Source organism: Salvelinus fontinalis, chromosome 30 (assembly GCF_029448725.1).
Source record: "Salvelinus fontinalis isolate EN_2023a chromosome 30, ASM2944872v1, whole genome shotgun sequence".
Taxonomy (NCBI): Eukaryota; Metazoa; Chordata; class Actinopteri; order Salmoniformes; family Salmonidae; genus Salvelinus; species Salvelinus fontinalis.
Genome location: NC_074694.1, coordinates 40883779 through 40904071, shown reverse-complemented (window position 1 = coordinate 40904071; position 20293 = coordinate 40883779). Strand labels below are relative to the sequence as shown.

At 43.1% G+C, this 20293-nt stretch overlaps 1 protein-coding gene across 1 annotated transcript in view; it reads right to left on the bottom strand.

The window, feature by feature from the left end:
* Positions 1-20079, bottom strand: part of LOC129829228 (proto-oncogene Wnt-3) — a 42820-nt gene extending 22741 nt beyond the window's left edge. Inside the window, exon 1 of the mRNA XM_055890891.1 lies at positions 19618-20079. Coding sequence (XP_055746866.1) covers positions 19618-19697 — 80 coding nt within the window. The 5' untranslated portion in view covers positions 19698-20079. The remainder of the gene's footprint in view (positions 1-19617) is intronic.
* Positions 20080-20293: the final 214 nt, after the last annotated feature.

Here is a 20293-nt window from a genome sequence, read left to right as displayed (position 1 = left end):
CGTATTTCTTCAGCCTCCTGAGGTTGAAGAGGGGCTGTTGCACCTTTTTCACCACACTGTCTGTGTGGGTGGACCATTTCAGATTGGAAGTGATGTGTATGCAGAGGAACCTGAAGCTTTTCACCTTCTCCCCTGCGGTTCCGTTGATGTGGATGGGGGTGTGCTCCCTCTGCTGTCTCCTGAAGTCCCAATCAGTTCCTAAGTCTTGTTGAGTGAGAGGTTGTTTTCCTGGCACCACTCTGCCAGGGCCTTCACCTCCTCCCTGTAGGCTGTCTCGTCATTGTTGGTAATCAGGCCTACTACTGTTGTGTCGTCAGCAAACTTGATGATTGAGTTGGATGCGTGCGTGGCCACGCAGTCGTGGGTGAACAGGGGGTTCAGGAGGGGGTTGAGTCCTGTGTTGAGGATCAGCAGAGTGTTGTTTCCTACCTTTAGCACCTGGGGGCGGCTCGTCAGGAAGTCCAGGACCCAGTTGCACAGGGTGGGCTTTAGACCCAGGGCCCCGAGCTTAATGATGAGCTTGGAGGGTACTATGGTGTTGAAGGCTGAGCTATAGTCAATGAACAGCATTCTTACATAGTTATTGCTCCTGTCCAGATAGGATAGGGCAGTGTGCAGTGCGATGGCAATTGGTTCATCTGTGGATCTATTGGGGTTGTATGCAAATGGGGGTGGGTCAAGGGTGTCAGGTAAGGTGGACGTGATATGATCCTAAACTAGCCTCTCAAAGGGCGATAGTTATTTAGTTCAGTTACCTTTGCTTTCTTGGGTACAGGAACAATGGTGGACATCTTGAAGCAAGTGGAATAGGGAGAGGTTGAAGATTGTCCGTAAACACTCCAGCCAGCTGGTCTGTGCATGCTCTGATGAAGCGGCTAGTGATGCCTGAATGCTGCCATTTATCCACGTTTTTTGGTTTGGGTAGGTTTTAATAGTTACAGTGGGAACAACATCCCCTATACACTTCCTGATGAACTCAGTCACCATGTCCCTGTATACGTCAATGTCATTATGGGATACTGTGTGTAGATGGGTGAGAATATATATATATTTTTAATACATTTTGAATTCAGGCTGTAACACAACAAAATGTGGAATAAGTCAAGGGGTATGAATTACTTTCTGAAGGCACTGTACACCTAGCTGGTTTTTCTATGCATCGGAAGGATAGAACGGCAGCGTCGGGTAAGCTCAATGGGGGAAGTGTGTGTCTCTTTGTTCACAACATATATTTAATATCAGGGTTCTGCTCACCTGAGTCAGAATACCTCATGCTAAGCTATAGAACATGCAATTTACCAAGAGAGTTTTCATCTATATTTTTTGTAAGTGTCTATTTACTACCACAAATCTGTATAGGGCCATAAGCGGTCAAGAAAATGGCTCCTACTGTAGTGGCCAGTGATTTTAATGAAGGAACGCTAAAATCTGTCTTACCTCATTTCTACCAGCATGTCACTTGTGCAACTAGAGGGGAAAACTATAGATCACCTTGAATACACACAATCAAACACATACAAAGCTCTCCTTCACCCTCAATTTGGCAAATCTGACCATAACTCTATCCTCTCCATTCCTGCTTACAAGCAAAAACTCAAACAGGAAGTACCAGTCACCCGCTCAATACGGAAGTGGTCTGATGAAACAGATGCTAAGCTACAGGACTGTTTTGCTAGCACAGACTGGAATATTTTGGGACTCATCCAATGGTATTGAACAGTTTACCACATCAGTCACCGGCTTCATCAATAAGTGCATCGACGACATCGTCCTCAGTAGCCATGGATTACAGGCAACATCTGCACTGCCACTTTCAAGGAGCGGGACACTAATCCGGACGCTTATAAGAAATCCTGCGAAGTCCTCCAACGATCTATCAAACAGGCAAAGTGTCTATACAGGACTAAGATCGAATCCTACTACACAGGTTCTGAAGCTCGTCGGATGTGGCAGGGCTTGCAAACTATGACGGTGTACAAAGGGAAACCCAGCTGTGAGATGCCCAAATGAGCTAAATGCCTCAAATGCTCACTTCGAGGCAAGCAACACTAAACAACACTAAACCTGTTCTGAACAACTGTGACCACGCTCTCTGTAGCCGATGTAAGAACTTTAAACAGGTTAACATTCACAAGGCAGCAGGGCCAGACCGATTACCAGGATGCGTACTCAGAGCTTGCGCTGACCAGCTGACAAGTGTCTTGAATTACATTTTCAACCTGTCCTTGACCCAGTCTGTAATACTTACACATTTCAAACTGACCAATATAGTCCCTGTGCCCAAGAACGCCAAGGTAACCAGTCTAAATTACTATCGCCATGTAGCACACATCTGTAGCCATGAAATGCTTTGACACCCTAGACCCACTCCAATTCGCATACCACCCACACAGATCCACAGATGATTCAATCTCTATTGCACTATACACTGCCCTTTCTCACCTGGACAAGAGGAACACCTATGTGATAATTCTGTTCATTGACTACAGCTCAGCTTTCAACACCATAGTGCCCTCCAAGCTCATCACTAAGCTAAGGACCCTGGGATTGAACATCTACCTCTGCAACTGGATTCTGGACTTCCTGATGGGCCGCCCCCAGGTGGTGAGGGTAGGGAACAATGCATCCGCCACGCTGACCCTCAACATAGGTGACCCCTAAGGGGAGCGTGCTTAGTCCCCTCCTGTACTCTCTGTTCATCCACGACTGTGTGGGCGCGCATGACTCCAACACCATCATTAAGTTAGGCGACGACACAACGGTGGTATGCCTGATCACCGACGACGATGAGACGGCCTATAGGGAGGAGGCCAGAGACCTGGAAGTGTGGTGCCAGGACAACAACCTCTCCCTCAACGTCAGAGAGCACAACCCCATTCACATCGACACAGTCGTGAAGAGGGAACAACAATGCCTCTTCCCCCTCAGGAGGCTGAAAAGATTTGGCATGGGCACTCAGATCCTCAAAAAGTTCTATAGCGGCCTCCCGAGTGGCGCAGCGGTCTACTGAACTGCATTGCAGTGGTTGAGGTGTCACTACAGACCCGGGTTCGATCCCGGCTGTGTCATAACCTGCCGTGACCAGTAATCCCATAGGGCGGCGCACAATTGGCCCAGCGTCGTTCGGGTTAGGGAAGGGTTTGGCCGGGGGGCTTTACTTGGCTCATCGCGCTCTAGCGACTCCTTGTGGCCGGCCGGGTGCCTGCAGGCTGACTTCGGTCATCAGTTGAACAGTGTTTCCTCCGACACATTGGTGGGTCTGGCTTCCGGGTTAAGCGGCAGGTGTTAAGGAATGCGGTTTGGCGGGTCATGTTTGGGAGGATGCATGACTCGACCTTCGCCTCCCGAGCCAGTTGGGGAGTTGCAGCGATGAGACAAGATCGCAATTGGATATCACAAAATTGGGGTGAAAAAGGGGGTAAAATACTAAAAATGTAATACAAATAACTAAAAATAAGTTATACAGCTGCATCTTTGAGAGCATCTTGACTGGCTGCATCACCGCTAGGGTAGTGTGTATGGCCCAGTACATCATTGGGGCCAAGCTCCCTGCCATCCAGGACCTCTATACCAGGCTGTGTCAGAGGACGGCCCTAAAAATTGGCAAATACTCCAGCCACCCAAGTCATAGACTGTTCCCTCTGCTAACGCATGTGAAGTAGTACCGATCCATCATAAAACGCTATATAGACTGCTAAATACAGTCGTATGAAAAAGTTTGGGCACCCCTGACAATTTCCATGATTTCCATTTATAAATAATTGGGTGTTTGGATCAGCAATTTCATTTTGATCTATCAAATAACTGATGGACACAGTTATATTTCAGTAGTGAAATGAGGTTTATTGGATTAACAGAAAATGTGCAATATGCATCAAAACAAAATTAGACAGGTGCATAAATTTGGGCACCCCAATAGAAAAATCACATCAATATTTAGTAGAGCCTCCTTTTGCTAAAATAACAGCCTCTAGACCAGGGGTCGGGAACCTATGGCTCCCGAGCCAGGTGTGGCTCTTTTGATGATTGCATCTGGCTCGCAGATTTAAAAAAAAAAAAAAAAAAAAAAAAATCTAACTTTTTTTTTTTTTTTTTTTTTTCACCCCTTTTCTCCCCAATTTTCGTGGTATCCAATCGCTAGTAATTACTATCTTGTCTCATCGCTACAACTCCCGTACGGGCTCGGGAGAGACAAAGGTCGAAAGCCATGCGTCCTCCAAAGCACAACCCAACCAAGCCGCACTGCTTCTTAACACAGCACACCTCCAACCCAGAAGCCAGCCGCACCAATGTGTCGGAGGAAACACCATGCACCCGCCCCCCTCGGTTAGCACGCACTGCGCCTGGCCCACCACAGGAGTCGCTGGAGCACGATGAGACAAGGATATCCCTACCGGCCAAACCCTCCCTAACCCAGACAACGCTAAGCCAATTGTGCATCGCCCCACGCAGCCGGCTGCAACAGAGCCTGGGCGCGAACCCAGAGACTCTGGTGGCACATCTAGCACTGCGATGCAGTGCTCTAGACCACTGCGCCACCCGGGAGGCCTATTCTCACTTGTTTTAATCCATCCATCGATTTTTCACTGCTCATGTCCTGTTCAGGGCTGCAGGAGCAATTGTCCATCATTTTTATTAAATGATACTGGCCTACGTTGGCCGTTGCTAGGTAAAACAGGTAAACGACTCCTTTTGAATCAGTCTGCTCGGTCATTAGCTCAAAGCTAACCCTTCGACGAAGAAGATGGCGAAAAGAAAAAAAGATGACGAGTATCGTACATTTCAGGACGAATGGACCGAAGAATTCGCCTTTGTGGAGAGAGCAGGTTCTGCGGTGTGTCTAATTTGCAATGACAAAATTACATCGATGAAACGGTCGAATGTAAATCGGCACTTCGACAAATTCAGAGGCTTATTATACTGACATTTAGTTGAATTCACTTTTAAAATATATTATATGGCTCTCACTGAAATAAATTTCCAAATTATTTGATTTCATGGCTCTCTTAGTCAAAAAGGTTCCCGACCCCTGCTCTAGACGCTTCCCATAGCCTCTAATGAGTGTCTGGATTCTGGATGAAGGTATTTTGGACCATTCCTCCTTACAAAACATCTCCAGTTCAGTTAGGTTTGATGGTTGCCGAGCATGGACAGCCCGCTTCAAATCATCCTACAGATTCTCAATGATATTCAGGTCTGGGGACTGGGATGGCCATTCCAGAACATTGTACTTGTTCCTCTGCATAAATGCCTGGGTAGATTTTGAGCAGTGTTTTGGGTCGTTGTCTTGTTGAAATATCCAGCGCTGGCGTAACTTCAACTTTGTGACTGATTCTTCAACATTATTCCCAAGAATCTGCTGACATTGAATGGAATCCATGCGACCCTCAACTTTAACAAGATTCCCAGTACCGGCACTGGCCACACAGCCCCACAGCATGATGGAACCCCCACCACATTTTACTGTGGGTAGCAAGTGTTTTTCTTGGAACGCTGTGTTCTTTTGCCGCCATGCATAACGCCCCTTGTTATGACCAAATAACTCAATCTTTGTTTCATCAGTCCACAGCACCTTATTCCAAAATGAAGCTGGCTTGTCCAAATGTGCGTTTGCATACCTCAAGCGACTCTGTTTGTGGCGTGTGTACAGAAAAGGCTTCTTCCGCATCACTCTCCCATACAGCTTCTCCTTGTGCAAAGTGTGCTGAATTGTTGAACGATGCACAGTGACACCATCTGCAGCAAGATGATGTTGTAGGTCTTGTGGAGGTGGTCTGTGGGCTGTTTTTGACCGTTCTCACCATCCTTCGCCTTTGCCTCTCCGATATTTTACTTGGCCTGCCACTTCTGGCCTTAACAAGAACTGTGCCTGTGGTCTTCCATTTCCTCACTATGTTCCTGACAGTGGACACTGACAGCTTAAATCTCTGTGATAGCTTCTTGTAGCCTTCCTCTAAACCATAATGTTGAACAATCTTTGTTTTCAGGTCATTTGAGAGTTGTTTTGAGGCCCCCCATGTTGCCCCTCTTCAGAGGAGAGTCAAAGAGAACAACAACTTGCAATTGGCCACCTTAAATACCTTTTCTCATGATTGGATGCACTTGTCTATGAAGTTCAAGGCTTAATGAGCTCACCAAACCAATTGTGTGTTCCAATTAATCAGTGCTAAGTAGTTATAGGTATTCAAATCAACAGAATGACAAGGGTGCCCACATTTTTGCATAGCCTATTTTTCACATCTGATTTAATTTCATACAACTTAATATTGCTATACTAAAAATCTTTGTCTGGACAATACCCCAGTACTCAGATTTTATTTGAAAATGAATGGCATGCCACTGTGATCATTTTCTGTGACGACAGAGTAAATTATTATGCAGCCTCAGAGGGGTGCCCAAACATTTTCATCCGACTGTAGTTAGTTACCCAGACTATCTGCATTGACCCTTATTTGCACTAACTTTTTTGACTTATCATCACATACTCTGCTACTACTGTTTATAAACTGTCACTTATTCCTAGTTATATGTACAGATCTACATCAATTACCCCTGCTCGACTCAGTACTGGTACCCTGTGTATATAGCCAAGTTATCGTTAGTCGTTGTATATTTATTATTGTGTTTTACTTTTCTATTATTTCTATATTTTCTTTCTCTCTGCATTGTTGGGAATGACCAGTAACTAAGCATTTCACTGTTAGTCTACACCTGTTGCTCACGAAGCAAGTAAGGAATAAAATGTCATACGATTTGATTTTGTTATAATGTTTGAGTCATTCAAATGGCGTAAGCCATGGCATAATGTGTAGAATTTCTGGAAATGAGCTTTAGAACATACACATTTTCGCTCAGACCCAAGGGAAAATGTTTTGGATTAGCAGGAATCTACAGTTGAAGTTGGAAGTTAACATACACCTTAGCCAAATACATTTAAACTCAGGTTTTCACAATTCCTGACATTTAATCCTAGTAAAAATGTCCTGTCTTAGGTCAGTTAGGATCACCACTTTATTTTAAGAATGTGAAATGTCAGAATAGTAGTAGAGAGAATAATTTATTTCAGCTTTTATTACTTTCATCACATTCCCAGTTTACATACACTCAATTAGTATTTGGTAGCATTGCCTTTAAATTATTAAATCCTTTGATGTCAAGCAGAGGCACTGAGTTTGAAGGTAGGCCTTGAAATACATCCACAGGTACACCTCCAATTGACTGAAATTATGTCAATTAGCCTGTCAGAAGCTTCTAAAGCCATGACATACATTTCTGGAATTTCCAAGCTGTTTAAAGGCACAGCACACTTCTGACCCACTGGAATTATGATACTTGTCTGTAAACAATTGTTGGAAAAATTACTTTTGTCATGCACAAAGGAGATGTCCTAACCGACTTGCCAAAACTATAGTTTGTTAACAAGAAATTTGTGGAGTGGTTGAAAAATGAGTTTTAATGACTCCAACCTAAGTGTATGTAAACTTCCAACTTCAACTGTAGCTTTAAAACTGTAAATGTTTCTCTCCGTCCCATTTCAAAATGTGTAGAATTGCAGGAAATGTGAATTAAAACAGCAACATTTAATTTTCATTTACTTATCTTGATGTTCTTTTGTTGTTTGCAGGTGCACTATCCCTTTGACCCTATGCAGCCAGGCCCCATCTACTTTTTAACTCGTCGCAACTGCAGTGGTCAAAACAAGAAGAAGTTTGTGCTCTGGTATTGTGCCTGGTGGATCATGCACAAGCTTCACCACAGTCTGGACCTTCACTTCCTGATCACAGGCCACACCAAGTTTGCCCCCGACTGGTGCTTCGGCCTCATTGAGCAGCGCTTCAGAAAGGCCAGAGTGAACACTGTGTCTGAAAGGCCAGAGTGAACACTGTGTCTACTGGTGTTGTGAAGGACAGCACTGTGACAGGGGTCAACATCCCACAGCTGGTTGGACTGGAGGATGGTACAGTGCTGGTGGAAAGCTATGGCTGGCAACAACCCCCTTACTCCGTACTTCAGGCCGCTGCCACAGTTCAAACAGTACCAGCACTTCAGGTGAATATCATTTTCATTGCATTGTATGAGGTTATTCTTCTTATATTAACTTAGGAGGTGAATTGATGTTGTGCAAGGTTGTAATGTCTTCTACATTTCCTGTTTCACAGCTTCGATGCTCTGGAGCCTAGTGTTGTTGTCGCTAAGGAGCATTCGGACTCAGTCGGGACCAGGTTTCAGCTGCAGCGCAACGCTAACATCCTTCCTCCCACATAGCTAAACAAATGTATGTTTTTGAAAAGATCAGGGAGTTCTGCGACGAAGAGGCTATGGACATCACATGCCCTGCACCAAAGTCAAGGGCAGGACAGAAACAGGCTCTCCGAATATAGATTCCCTTGTTCATGCGTGGTTCGGACGGACCAGTTCATCAGCGGTATCTGCAGTGCCTCTATTCAAATGAGTCTCTCCTAACACACACGCCATATGTTGCGGCTACAATTTTTGTTGTTGAATCCTGCCGCTGCTCAGCCACTTTACCCCTGATTGTATGCATATACCTACCTCATCTATCACTGATATCTTTATTGATATGGTTCTAGTACATACTGTATATTATTTTATTTATATTGACACTATCTGTTTCTGATATTGCTACTATGCAAGTAACCATTTGGCTGTACTGTTTACACTTCCTGTAGAGACCCATCCATTTACATTTACATTTACATTTAAGTCATTTAGCAGACGCTCTTATCCAGAGCGACTTACAAATTGGTGCATTCACCTTATGACATCCAGTGGAACAGCCACTTTACAATAGTGCATCTAAATCTTGGCAAGATGTGGCTGGGGGTTATAGCATTTCTTTCACATGACCCATCAATTTAGACGAGTGTTTCTGGGTAACCGTCATCGAATATTTATAAAATATTTTTATCTGGACACTTTCTGTTTACCTGGAATTGTTCCTTATTGTAGGCTACTACCACTTTTAGTCTTATGCTTTACTACACTACTCAGTGTTTAGCACATAACCTCACATGTAAACCTTAAAGAGATGGGTGGGGCTGGCTTAAAAGGGTGTGAACAATGCTGAATGGGTGTAGACAAAGGAGAGCTCTCCAGTAGGTGCAGTACCAAAACAGTCAAAGGCCATTTTCTCGAAAGTGAGTGTACAAGTTTATCAACTTTCAAAGCAGAATTACTTTCCCATTGTTCCTCAAAAATGCAGCTACCATTTTGTAGCTCTCTCTATTTTTATCCCAAGTTAAAAAAAACACAATTTAAAATTTTGCTACATAAGACCGATTTGAGTCAGTCATCACATTTTGTCTATGCAGCCAAGAGGAGGGCCTCTGAAAAATTCGGTCGGTTACCGCTTCATTTTCCACGCCCACCTACACTCCCACCACCCTAAGCCTCATTTTGAACATAAAACCCTGCTGTAGGGCCTAATCATTATCTCATAATTCAACCGTATGTCTTGTGCAAATTACTGTATGATAAGTAGGCTTGTTGTAGCCTCAGCCACTGCATAATGCTACTTAAGTGTGTTGACTGGCTACTTCACAAAACACATAAAATATCAGAGAACAGCCTGCTGAAAATTTGGCAGATGACGATATGCCAACCTTTTGACTCATATATCATTTCATTTCAAGGTGATGACTGAGTGTACGGTACCTTGTTTGTTTGCATACAGCACTCAGTCGCGTCTACCCTACACACAATGTAACCCATTTGTTATGACTTGCTGACACATTGGTGATGTAGAACAGAAGAAGTGGGATTCATTGAAGATTTCTCCACTACACTTTGGCATAGGGATAGTTGTTGATGAATGCCAATCATTCTTGTGCATGTGTGAACACGTTTGATTCGAGTCATTAAATTGATCAAATCCAGTTAATGCCGTTCATTTTTTGTGCAAATAGCATTACAGTCTCATAGGCATACGATAGTTGTCTTATCAAACAGAGATGAGAATCAGACTCCATAGAAAGACTCTTCTATCAAACTTTATTCTACATCAATATGTTGACATCAAAAGTTGTCGGATATGCCGGGGGGGGGGGGGGGGGGGGGGGGGGGGGCTCTGCTAAATGAGGCCTCATGCACTCAGGATGAACACCAAAACATTGCCATCGGAATCTCAATTTGAATCCCACCACAGGAGAGACAAAGACACTCGGAAGAGAGTGTAAGTGGGCCACGGAAAAGTTGTCGGCTTTGCCCCCAGGATGGGATTTTTCCTTGCGGAGGCTGGAATGCACAGCTCCTGTCTGTGTTGTTGTGTTCCGTTTTTTCTTTGGTACACTTTTGATTTGTAGTCCAACAGCTCTGGGCTGATCAGATAAAAAATGACAGGACCCCTGAAAAATGTTCCAACCTGTTTTTGCCTTCTTCCCTTTCTCCCTCTCTTCCTCACTCTTTCCTCTCCGTCCTTAGACACTTTGAGAATGAGTGCAGAGCTGGGACAGGGAGCCCCTGCAGTCAGAACAGAAGAGATCAGGGAGCTTGGATGTAAACTTGTGAACCTGCCTGTCAGGAAGTGACACTGAGTGAGTGAGAGGAGTGTGGCTTGCAGTTCGCTGGGGAGCAGACAGAACTCTCTGACTGACTGTGTTCAACACAGTGCAGCAGTGCCAGTCATAGTGGAAGTACCCACTGGGCACAAACTGGTTGAATCAACATTGTTTCAATGTAATTTGACAACATTTTGTGATGCGGAGTCTACATGGAAAATACATTGGATTTGAAAAAAGTCATCAATTGTTGTTTTGACGGTGAAATTTTAACCAAAGGATTATTTCTACCTTTAAAACAACGTCAGATCTTCAACTGTCAGAAAAAAATACAATAGCCTGGGCAGCACTTCCTACTGGAGAATGTATCTATCTACAGCTACCCATTGGTTTAAACCAAGCCCAGCCCTGCTTAGCTATGATGTTTGTCACTGACCAACGTGCTATCGTGAGAATGATTGTTGAGAGATCGCCACTTTAAAAACATAATAGATTCACTGTTGCTATCGAAGTCATTCCACAGGGTAGGTTTAAAGAGCAAATGAAATGGAACCATACTTTATCAATCATATATCATGAAGGATGCTATTTAGGCCTATATTTATAGCATTCGGGAAGTCATCAACAGCTATTGTTTCAATTCAACCCAGGATTCAACTGAAAATAAACAATACAATAGGCCTTGTACAATAGGGTTTCAAGCTCTTGTTTTCAAATGTAATGATATTTAGTGATGTTGTGTTTGGTTGTCAACTAAATACAGTATCAACATTTTAAGGAGAGGCATCTTCTGCTTGGATCGTTCCATCTGTGCACTCCGGCTTTAACTCCAGTTTGTCTACAAATTAATTCAATATATGTTGTATTCACGTCTCCATCTCAACCAAAAATCTAAGTTAAAGAATAGGACTAAATCGAATCAAAATGTATTTGAAGTGCATTTAAAGTTGGATTTGATTTAGTCCTATTCATGAACTTAGATTTTTGCTGGAGATGGAGATGTGAATCCAACATATAAATTATTTTATTGTAGACAAACTGAAATTAAAGCCAGATTTAGTCAGCAGCACAGATTGAGCTATCCAAGCAGGAGATAAATCTTCTTCAAATATTTGGTGGTGTTGACAACCAACCAAAATCCAATAGGACTTTTAGAGTTAGTTAACAAACGATATGTTGGATTCATGTCTCCAACTCAACCAAAAGTACAAGTACAAGAACGGGATTAAGCCAGTGGGTCAGGAACTTTCCAAGCAGTAGATAGCCCTACGTCTCCTTTAAAGCGGTAATGTGTAACTTGTTGTGCGACCAGACCAAATTCACATAGAAATGTGAGCTATAGATCTGTCATTCTACTTGAAAACAAGTCTAAGAAGTGGTAGATCTGTTGTATGTGCATTATTTCTATACTTAACATCCTTAAGTTTTTTACTTTGGGTTTTGTACGCCAGCTTCAAACAGCTGAAAATACAATATTTTTGGTTCTGGAAAATATATTTCACAGCAGTTTAGATGGTATAATGATTCTCTACACTTGCCTGTTTCGAACTATTCAAATTTTGTCAACCAGGAAATGACATGGCGCTTTCTCCATAGTGCACTTTTAAATGTTATTTTTGGTTGCATTGTCAACCAAACACAATTCAATATTCCTTTTGTAATACATTAAATAGCCTACAGTTAAGTATATCTTACAAACGAATGTCATATTCAACCTTAAAATGAGTAAAACATTCATGGCCACATTTTGAGGTTACTGTAGCTATACATTTCTTTTGTAATCATATAAAGCGTGCATGTTCATGTTAGCATGCATACATAGGTCGTCACAATTGCTGTAATAATCTGCACAGAATATTTAACTGCATTGATTACTTGCACCATGTTCTTTTAGGTGAATGACAGTGATAACACATTCATCCGTTGTAGGCTAGAAATAAACAAAATATCCGACATTGTATTCCCATTTGAACTTTTCTGTGCCTTTAAATGGTTGAAAATGCAGTGATATACATTTGGGTGACAACTAAACCAAAAAAATCAGACATTGTTTTTCCATTGGTGATAACACATTGGAAATTCAACTAACTTTTAACTATCATTTCGAGTGGGTGAATATAGTTTGCAATTCCATTGATCAACGCTTCAACCAAATAATACCCAATTATCCACGTTGAAATGACGTGGTGTGCCCGATGGCTAGTCCTCTCTCTCTCTCTCTACGTCAGTGTCAGAGCACAGACACGACGGAAATCGTTGAGAAAGAAAACATCGTGGCTTATTTGATCAAAAACATTTACAAAGTGTTTGTATGAACCATCCATAAGATTGTTTCCAACCAGTGGTATTCGGAGACTGCTCTGCCTTTACCTATCCTAGTATTGTGAGACAGTGGTGATTGCCATGCAGCAACGGCATAATGCTTGTTGAACTATCTGGAATCTTGTGGGAAGCATACATGTACAGGTAACTGCCAAAATAACGGAAACACTGGAGTAAATGAGGAATACAAGTACACTGAACAAAAATATAAACGCAACATGTAAAGTGTTGGTCCAATGTCCCATGAGCTGAAGTAAAAGATCCCAGAAATGTTCCATACGCACAAAAAAACGCTTATTTCTCTCAAATTTTGTGCACAAATTTGTTTACATCCCTCTTAGTGAGCATTTCTCCTTTGCCAAGATAATCCATCCACCTGACAGGTGTGGCATATCAAGAAGCTGATTAAACAGCATGATCATTACACAGGTGCCAATGTTGTGCCATTCATCCGCCGCAATCACCTCATGTTTCAGTATGATAATGCACGGCCCCATGTCGCAAGGATCTGTACACAATTCCTGGTAACTGCAAATGTCCCAGTTCTTCCATGGCCTGCATAATCACCAGACATTGAGCATGTTTGGGGATACTCTGGATCGATGTGTAAGTCAGCGTGATCCAGTTCCCGCCAATATCCAGCAACTTCGCACAGCCATTGAGGAGGAGTGGGACAACATTCCACAGGCCACAATCAACAGCCTGATCAACTCTATACAACTCTATACAAAGGAGATGGAGGAAAATGGTAGTCACACCAGCTACTGACTGATTTTCTGAATGGTTTGATGAGCATGAAAACGATGTGAACCATGTGCCATGGCCGTCTCAGTCACCAGATCTCAACCCATTCGAACACTTCTGGGAGATTCGGGAACTGTGTCCCAGACTGCGTTTTCCACCACCATCAAATTATGGAATTCCTTGTAGAAGAATGGTGTCGCATCCCTCCAGTAGAGTTCCTGACACTTGTAGAATTTATTCCAAGGTGCATTGAAGCTGTTCTGGCTCATGGTGGCCCAAAGCCTATTAAAGGCCCAATGCAGCCGTTTTTATCTACATTTACATTTATCTCAGTATCAAATGATTTCTGGGTAACAATTATGTACCTTACTATGATTTGTTTTCAATTAAAATGGTCAAAAACAAAAATAGCTTCTGAGCAAGATGATAACTTTCTCAAGCAAGAGTTTTGCTAGGACTGTCTGAGTGGTGAGGGGAAAACTGAAAACGTGCTGTTGTTGGCAGAGAGGAACTTTCTTTCTAATTGGTCTATTAATTAAATTTACCACCTGGTGACATCACCAGGCAGGCCAAAACTCCATCCCACCAAAACAGGCTGAAATTTCAGGTGCTCTTTTCAAACAGCTCTTACAGTAAAGGGCATTATAATAATTTTAACAATTTCAGTGTTATTCCAACCTCATAGTGTGGAAATAGATATAAAAAAAACACATTTTTGACTGCACTGGGCCTTTAAGACACTTTATCTTGGTGTTTCCTTTATTTTGGTACTTACAAATATAACTACTACATACAGGTATGATGTAGGCCTAGTTCAAGTGGCACACGGCTTCCCTCTTTTCTCATTTTTTGGCTCAAAAACCACTATTCACCCTGCAGTGAAATTATTTCTACAAAGTTATGCTTTTATACAGTGGAGTTGTAGCTTATATTGCCTTTGAATTTATCTCCCTCTCTCTCTTTCTCTCACCCTCCCTCCCTTCTTCCTCCCTCCCTAGGTGATGGGATGACCTGGGAGATAACCTGGGTAGGTTTGACTTGCCTATATTTAGGGTGCACAGGTGTAACCAATGCTTCTTCGTCACCAGACACCAAGCCAGGCAGTGTGTCTTAAAAAATGAAGCTTGTTGTTTAAAGATTACTTGTTGTTCACAATTAGCTGCTGCCCAGTAGCAGATTTGCAAACAGGAGCTACAGAAGCTGGCAATTCTGGCCAATTAAGACTTATACGGTGTGTGCGTGTGCGTGTGCGTGTGCGCGTGTGCGTGCGTGAGTGTTGATGTTTCAGTGTGAATGTGTTTGTTGCTTCCCTCTCTTTTTCTCTCCCCTCTCGTTCTCTCTCTCCTTCTCTCAGTCCACGTGTTTGCCCCCGAGGACCCCTGTGCCTCTGGGCGTTTGGGCCTATCTTCCTTTGAGGAACTGTCCTGACCTGTGTTTTAGTGCAGGTAATAGCCGTGAACTGTGGGACTTTGTCATTTCCTACACGAGTAGTTCATCACGTTCTTTGATGATGGGGCTGAGATGAGGAATTTCCTTTACTGCTTTGAACTACCAGCCTCCTTTGAACCTCTCTCCCAACTGGCTGGTTAGGCTAGATAATGTCATGCCAGTGGTTTGTTTTGTAGAGCTGGACAGTAAGGGTGTCAGTCTCCTTTTGTATCAACTGTATGTGAACACACTTAGAGAACGTACATCGATTGCAATTCAAGCAGTTAGCTAGCTTCTGTAGCTACCACTGTTGCAAAGGAGACAGAGCGCATTGGAATCCAAACTGGGGCACAAATAGGGAACCTCATCCACCTGCTCAACTGACGTAGGCTAGGCCAATATCACTGTACTGAATGGAGGTTTAACCAAATGGGACAAAAATGTACATGGCACAGATCTCTGCCTGGTGAAGTCACGACACTCTCCTTGGATATTTCTCACAGGCATTAGGGATGTCTTTGACTCCTGCTTATATGGCAGCCGCTGCCATTGATATGGAACCCTACCGGTCTTAAGAATAACATTCTTTAGGGCTTTCCCCTTTTCTTTCCCCTCCCCCCTCCCTTTGCACTGTTCAATATGATGCCTGAACACCCTTGATCTTTTCACACTAGGATTGCAGACAGAGGATTTTCTCGCACTAAGAATCACTATAGTGATCCTTTTGCCAAAGGGGGGTTGAGGGGAGAGGTAAGGGGGGGGGGGGTGTCACAGTGAGATAATAACATTCCTGAGACCCAGAGATGAACCCTAGAGCCCCATTTAAGCCACAAGGGTTGTCCAGCACATAGAGAGCAGGGGTGGCCATGACAGGGCAGGACAGGGGATGGGTAGGGTAGGCAAGAGAGGATTGACCTTTTCATTTACTCTGCTACCCACATGTCACAGAGGGAAAAAGTGTTCAGATTTCACAAACGTCTCTCTCTCACTCTACCTGGTACATTCTCAATGCCACTGTCCTTCTTCTACGTACGCTCGCTTCCTCAATCTGAAATTGCTTTATGGTTTTATTTTCTTATGGTAAAACAGGGACATGGGAAGTACCACAAAGAATGACATGTTACATGGGAATTATACGGTAGGATATGTTAACAGCATATCATATTTCTGCAATTTCCTGTGTTCTGTGTATGCGGTGTTGACCCATGTCTTGTATTTGGCTGTCACAATTGTAGCAAATAGATCGTTTTGGTGCTCCACATATCTCTACTCTGACCTACAGGAAGTGGATTCCCCAAATCTGATGTGATTACGCTCCCTAGGTCGGTGGGTGGCAGGTAGCCTAGCGGGTTAGAGCGTTTACTGGCCGTTAACAAAAGGTCACTGGTTTAAATAAGCCAAATACCCAAGCTGACAAAGTGAAAAATCTGAGCACGGCACTTATTCCTAATTTTCTCCAGAGGTGCGGTACTACTATGACAGACCCTGTAAAACAACACATTTCCCTGCACCTATCCAAGTGTGTGACAATAAAACATTATTATTTTTGTTGGTGCTCGCATAGGCCACACTGATCTGCTAAAAGCGGCAATTCACCAGCAGTCACCAGAAACTCCGGCATCAAAAGCTAAAGCCACAACTCAGTCAGTTTACATAGTAACATACAGTTTCCATAGGTTACATCCTCTCTCTGGTTCCCCTCTGGAACTGAACAGTGGTGCAGATTACCAGAAGATTAAGAGTATAATATTCTGTCGGATTTAAATGTTTAGTGGTTCTGCGGCGATGTTCTGGGGCTACACCACAAATCTTGGTTCCTCCAACGTTGGTGTTTGAGGAGTTTCGAATGGGTAAAGATGTAGGTTTGGCTGACGTGGAGTGTCGGCATTCACTCATCATGGCCATTGTTTATAATATGAATATAAACAGAAATGGCTGAACCGGCTGACAAGTTGTCTTTAGTGCTTCCATTAAGGGATTACCTGTGTATATACCAATCGTTGACTGTATTTTAATGTGTGATGGGCTCATCCTAAACTACTTATGATTTGTCAAGATCTTTTTAAGTTGCTGTTGTCATCATACTAGCACGATGACAAACACGTAGGCCTATTGTCGGTACAGCGTAGAAAACAGAAGCTTGTATAGAAGACCTTTATTTTCTCCAATCACTTTATTTCTTTTAGTTGAGCTGCGCTACTGCGTTATTTGATTTGGATTGCAAAAAAATTCCCACGCGAAAATATTCTCTGCATTTATACATCCCGGTATTGTAACCTGACCTACGGCCTAGAGAGATCACATGGAAACAATACAGGGCTTTTCCACAATTTTTTCCAAAATACTTTCATTTTAAAGATGAGACTCATGCAATGTTCTATATTTATGTTCAGCATAAGAGGTGAGAAAAAGAGATACAAAGTAAAAAAAACAAAAAAAACATATTTTTCCAAAAGCCTCACAGTTATATTAGAGATGGGCATCAGGCTGCCAAAACCTTTATCAGATGGCTCTACCCAGCCCTCTTGGAACATACTGTTATGTTCTGTCTTTTATCTGCTTTTAAATCTTTCCAGATACTTATTTTCCTCTGTCTTAGGAAACTATTCTAGCTACAGAACCAAACATTTTAGCATTTTCAAGGGGGGTCTATTTAAGTGACACTCTTATAGGGATTCTATTTTCTTGGCAGTTCCAGCTCCTCTCCAAACCCCCTCATTAGCCAGCTCTTTCACTCTACCTCGTCCTCCATGCATACAGTATGCACATCTCCAGAGTTATTTATGCTCTTTTGTTTTCGACACTCCTTGTGATTGTGTGACTGACTGCCAGGCATGAAGCAGTCAAAACTCCTTCTCCCCTCCCTTCCCCACTTGGCTGGAGAATGTATAACCAAGTCATCGCCCCTGAGACAGAAGCTGAGAGGAGCCCTGGCTCGCTGAAACTTATCACCCTGTCCCTTGACGCACCCCGTACCCATCTTGTTGTTTTGTTCTCTCTTGGATGTACTCGACACCGTGGGTGAGAACAGTGACAGCGCTCCATTCCGTAGTGTCTGCCCCGGTCACCTGAAGCTACGCACACGGCCATTTCATCTTTGTTATCCAAATCAAAGGTGGCGCGCATTGTCCGGGCTGAACATTACACCGGTGTCATGTAAGCTCCTTGAGCAGAGAACAGCTGCAGGTAATTCAGACAGAGAATCCATGTTGTGTGTGGTGTGGCGCTGAACCCGGAGAGTGGGTGTAAAGCCCCCGTGCCATTAACACTTCAGCCCTTTGGCCTGTGTGTTTGGCAGCTCCCCTCTCTGTAAATGAAACCAGAAGATGCTGGCGGTTTGGACAGCACTGCTGTGGGACCACATGCTAACCGGGCTACTAAAAGTGCACTGGCTCTGACAAGTATTGTGTCGGGAGCCAAAGAAGCTTTGTCATACGCCTACTCACAAACATATCCAAAATAAAAGCTTTACGTTACAAAAGAGCGAGGCCTATGAGGTCAGATGCATGTAGCTGAATTTGTAATGAACCTAAAAATTTCACGTGAGGGTGCCGAACAAGGTCTGGAATATTTCAACAAAGACACATAAAGCCCTACAGAGCCTAACCTGACTAGCCCATGACACTTACAAATCTCCCAGAAACATCAATATTGCAATACTTAATTGAATGACAAAAGTGTGTATGCTAAATTATTGTTAATATTAAGCAGAGCAAAATTAATTAAAACCAATTATGTTTAAATTAAATCTGACGCTGTGGCAGTCTTTCACAACTGTGTTGATTTAGTTGATTTTGAGAATTTCTAAACGCTGACTATCTGACAGGGATTTGAGTAGTTTCAGAGAGCATTGATGCTACTAAACAGTACACACTTCAGTTCGTGATAAGCTCCCTCGACAACAAACCAATAAAGGACATTCAGCTAACAATGAAGAGTTACACGGCATGATTGGGGGCCGGCAGTCTGAACGTAGAATATGGACACACAATAGCAAACAAAAATGACACTGACTTAAAAGGTCCTGATCGTACGACTCCAAATATCAAATAATAGACGTGTATTTAACTAAATAAATTAAGTCCTTATAAAAGTGGATAACCAAATGAGGGGTTGTGGTTATATAAAAGAAAGGATTTGGGAAGTTTTCATGAAGAGGTTCAATGTTGTCATTGTCCTTGGAGGATGGAGACGTTATCCAAACCAATAATTACACTAATTCCAACCGCTATCTAGAAAAGCTCCTATCAGCCTAACACCAATATTTGGAGACAATTTACCTAGACAAGCCACCCATAAGCTCCTTTCAAAAATCCCTATAGAGATTGAATAAGTTTAATGCCCAAAACTACAATTTCAACCTCCTTAGCATCACAACATTTGTCTAATAAGATAAACGGACCAGAGTGTAAAGGGGGAAAGAACGGCCAGCCTTTTCCGTTACACCAGAATTTGAGGTTAAGATTCTCTGGACTGGGCTGAAGAACATTTTTCCACGCAGTCAACTGAAATTGCACTTTATTCTGCCCTCTTCAAATGATCATTGACCAAAAGTCTCCCTATAGCAGCTCTAGGATTTGATGCTGAAACTCTAGATTGTACTCACCACCAGATGGGATAGCCTCCAAGCACCCGCCAGCTGGACAACCACACACACATCATATATCCAATCAGGAACAAATCCATGAGGTATGCCTTGTGGTGGTAGAGTGGAAATGGATCAATACGTAGAGTTTCCAATTGGGAATGAAGAACAGACTTCCTGGAGGAGAAGCTTTAGGAAAAGCTTGATTGTTGAGGGACGGGAAAATTGAAATCAAATTGAAGCAAAAAAAAAAAAAACTTCCTCCTGTTTTCCCCCTTCTTTGAGTCTGGACAGGAAAATGTGTCTGTCTCCTAGTAGTTAGGAGAGTAAGTGTCTCTCTCTCTCACACATATACAAACGCACACACACACACTCCTACCCGTTCTCTCCTTCCTTCCCTCCCTCTCTATGAGGTTCTTTCCTGAGGTAGATATGTTTTTCTCTCTCTCAGGATGCCTCATCCACAGGCCCGATATTAAAGGGGGGGGGGGGGGGGGGAGAAGACGAGCGAGGTTTCGGAGATGTCAGCTGGCAAGCCAATCACAGAGGATGGCCTTAGGTTACGAGAAAAATTATTCGTTCCCATCCGTCAATCACACACCACCCCCTGGTAATGTGGAAAAGAATGAAAGGGGAGAGAAAGAGGGAGTGTGAGTGGGAGGGAAAATGAGAAGAGGTGTAGGGAGGGACAGAGCAA